The sequence below is a fragment of the Beta vulgaris genome, chromosome 3, assembly GCF_026745355.1.
Source record: "Beta vulgaris subsp. vulgaris cultivar EL10 chromosome 3, EL10.2, whole genome shotgun sequence".
Classification (NCBI taxonomy): Eukaryota; Viridiplantae; Streptophyta; class Magnoliopsida; order Caryophyllales; family Amaranthaceae; genus Beta; species Beta vulgaris.
In genome coordinates, this window is record NC_079204.1 from 44554537 (window position 1) to 44558084 (window position 3548).

The following is a 3548-nucleotide window of genomic DNA, read 5'->3' on the forward strand; positions in this document are numbered from 1 at the left end:
TTTCGAAAACCCACCCATTTTCGGGGCCGGGAGGCCCGCGAGTCGAGCCCATGTTAATCACCTCTATATCAAACCTCTAAAATTAAAAAGTTGTTTCCCTCAACTTTTTCAAAGTGGTTTTTAGGCTTAGTTAAATATATCAAACCTCTCTTTACCAAACATTTATATTAAAAAATTAATTAGTCAAATCCTCTAATATAACTCCAAAACTTCTATATTCCCCAAAACCTCAAATTACTAAGTAGAGCTATAATCACTTTTTTTTACTAGATTGTGGTTCTTATATTTTTATTACCTTCATGTAGGGCTGACAAAAGTTGACCCAAGCAAAAGAACCTGATCCGAACCTAACCCGATATAAGCGGGTTCGGGTTGAAATTTTCGACCCGTTTAACTAAATAGGTCGACCTGAAAACTAAAAGGGTTAGGTTCATGTTAAAATTTTCAACCCGAAAATAACCCGCCTAACCCGTTTAAATTAATTGTAAAGCCTGACTCATGAAGAGATAGTGTGAGAAAGAGAACATGGGAAGAGAAAAACTTATAAATTAGCCTAATTCATATAATTGAAAACGAAGGTCATTGTTGCAGCTTCAACTACTAAAGAAATAGAAGAAGTGACATGTAGACTATACAAGAGGACACAACAAATTATTGATAAAAGTTATTAAAGCTGAATACCCGGCCCCAATTAATTTTATATTTTTTTCTTACAGATTTCTCACCATAGAGAATTTGCCTACCTATTCTTGAATCTCAGAAGAAATTTTTAAAAATCAGGTTAAACGGGTCGGATTCAGGTCAACCCGTTTATAAACATGTTGGGTTCGGGTTGAAATTTTTGTCTTGTTTAGGTAAACGGGTCGGGTCGTGTTTGAGGGTACTGACCCGTTTATATAAACAGGTCAACCTGAATTTGACCCGACCCGACCTAATTGACAATCCTACCTTCATGCCATTTATTTGAGGGTCTAATTATCTTATTTTTTTTGAAGAAAAGGAACAGATCAACCTAAATTTGAGAAGCTACAAGTTCATGAAGTTTCGGATCCTCATTGTTCCAAGCATATTATGTACCTAATTGTTCCTTGTCCTCAGTACTTAATAAGGATGACAGCTGATCGAATTAATCCGACTCTGACTCTACAAGAAGTCGGATTAATATCCGACCCCGACTATCATTAAAGCACAAACGACAAATAACATCCCAATAACTAAAATAGGGAAGATAAGTGACATTTGTACTAAAAAAAATTATAAATATGCAGTCAAATATATAATTAGTAAACTAGTGATTGTACTAAATTATATATATAACGCCACGTATGCATATATACAATCATGTGTACTTGCTATAGAGTCATATATGTTAAATGTACGTCATACCAAAATTTCAATATTGTTAGGGTTGGAGGAGGGGGGTTTGGGGCTTATTGCTTGTTGGACTTCTGGGTAAGTGGCTTTATGCGAGGGTAGCCCAAAAGAAATTTATTTTATCATTAATTTTCGGAAAGGGGGCCAAAAAAATGTAAGAATACCAGAAACTTTGAGAATTATTAAACTCGAATCGTATTGAGGAGTCTCAATTGACAACCCTCAATTGAGCACTACCTTAAGAGTAAATTAGTGCTCGTCCTAAAAAAAATATAACACCCTCACATGAGAAGAGTGCAATGGACAAAAAATACTTGAATGGTAAAGTGGTTGGTCACATGGAGTTTGGGGATGTTAAGTTGGAGGCTTGGATGATTTTCTCCAACAAAGAGCATTTTTTGGGAGTTTTTAAGGATTCTTGCGTGCAGGAGGGCTTTGATGTGTGCCCTGATAAGCATGACGACAAGATATACACTGCTAGGTGCTACTATGAGGATTGTCCTTGGAGGATTTATGCTTTTGTCCTCATGGATGGGAACAATTGGGCTATAACTCCATTAGATGGGCGCATATACAAGCTGTCAAAGGCTTAAAGAAAACCCAATGGTGTCCTCTGGTTGGCTATATAGGCACTTATTGACTGATTTGCAAGCAAACCTTGACTGTTCAGTTGAGTCTCTACAGAAGCTTTGCTTGGATAGATATAGGTTGAGGGTGAAGTTAAGGCTGCTCTATAAAGTCAGGGGGATTGCAAAGGAGAGGATTTATGGGGGGTTCAATGACTCTTATGGCCTCTTACCAGGTTATGTGGAGATGATAAAAACCACCAACCCTGGTAGTTATTCTCTTATTACTTGGAGTGAAGTTATTGCTGGTGAAGTCCCTGTTTTCAAAGCTTGTTTCATATCATTTGCTTGTATGGTAAGAGGTTTTTTTGGAGGGTGTAGGCCACTCATTGGCATAAATGGAGCTCATTTATCTAGTCACTATAAGGGACAAATGCTCACTGTTGTGGCCATAGATCGGAATAATGAGCTTGTGCACTTTGCTTATGGCATTGTTGACACAGAGAGTTTGGAGAGTTGGTCCTACTTTGTTAGAAACATGAAGATTATGTTTGCACAAATGGGAGTTCACAGAGAAGATTGGACATCCATTAGTGATAGAATGAGGGTATGACTCTTCTTCTTTGTTACTTTATCTTCTTTGCTTTATTATGTTTGGTGTTGAAACTGAGTTGTTTGCATATTTAAACTTACAATGCAGGGTGTAGATAGTGCATTATATGATGTGTTCCCTAAAGCAGTTAGGAGAGTTTGTGCTCAGCATTTGTATTCAAATTGCAAGAATGCTGGATGGAGTAGCACCACATTCCATGACTTATTTTGGGTGGCTGCAAATGCTTACAATCTTTATGTCTTCAACAAATCTATGGAGAAGACCCATAAACATGACCCTGCTGCTGTGGAGTTGCCTTTCTAATGCGCCTGAACAATGGGGTAGGCACCCATTTGCTCAACAAGTGTGTTGTGATCACAACACCACCAATTTTGTGGAATCATTCAATGCTTGTACTAAGCTCTTTAAGGATCCATATGTGATGTTTTTGTTAGAAGGTACATCCATATCTATTCATATCTGTGTGCATTCATTACTTGTTTTTATATTGAGCCTAACTTATTTTTGTACTATATCATGTCAACAAAGGCTAGGAGTTGGTGTATGAAGAAGGTTGGGACAAGATTTGACAAGGCACTTGAAATTGGTGCAGACTAACTCACACCATATGCTCCCAAGATCTTGGAAGAAAGAGGTCAGAAGTCTAGGTTTTGTCAAGTTATCAATGCTGGAGGTGGAGAGTTTGAAGTGAGGAATGGGAATGTGAAGTTCCCAATATGCCTTAGGACAAGGACTTGTGCATGTGGAAAGTGGCAAGGCTCTAGTATGTCATGTAAGCATGCACTAAGGGTTATTTTCTACCAAAGGCTTGACCTTCTGGATTTTGCGTCCTCCTACTTCAAAGGAGCAGCCACTAGGGGAAAAAACATAAAGGGCTGCGCAGGAAGGGCTGTGCTTATTTAAATAAGCGCAGCCCTTCTGTAGGTAAGAAGGCCTGCGCTTTTTTAAAAAAGCACAGCCCTTCCTGAAAAAATTTGAAATTTCGGAATCGCGGG

At 38.2% G+C, this 3548-nt stretch overlaps 1 protein-coding gene across 1 annotated transcript; it reads left to right on the top strand.

Moving 5' to 3' along the window:
• Positions 1-1977: 1977 nt before the first annotated feature.
• LOC104888909 (uncharacterized) lies at positions 1978-2856 on the top strand. Its single transcript, XM_010674022.1, has 2 exons — positions 1978-2547; positions 2641-2856. The coding sequence occupies exons 1-2, from the start codon at positions 1978-1980 to the stop codon at positions 2854-2856; spliced, it is 786 nt and encodes a 261-aa protein (XP_010672324.1).
• Positions 2857-3548: the final 692 nt, after the last annotated feature.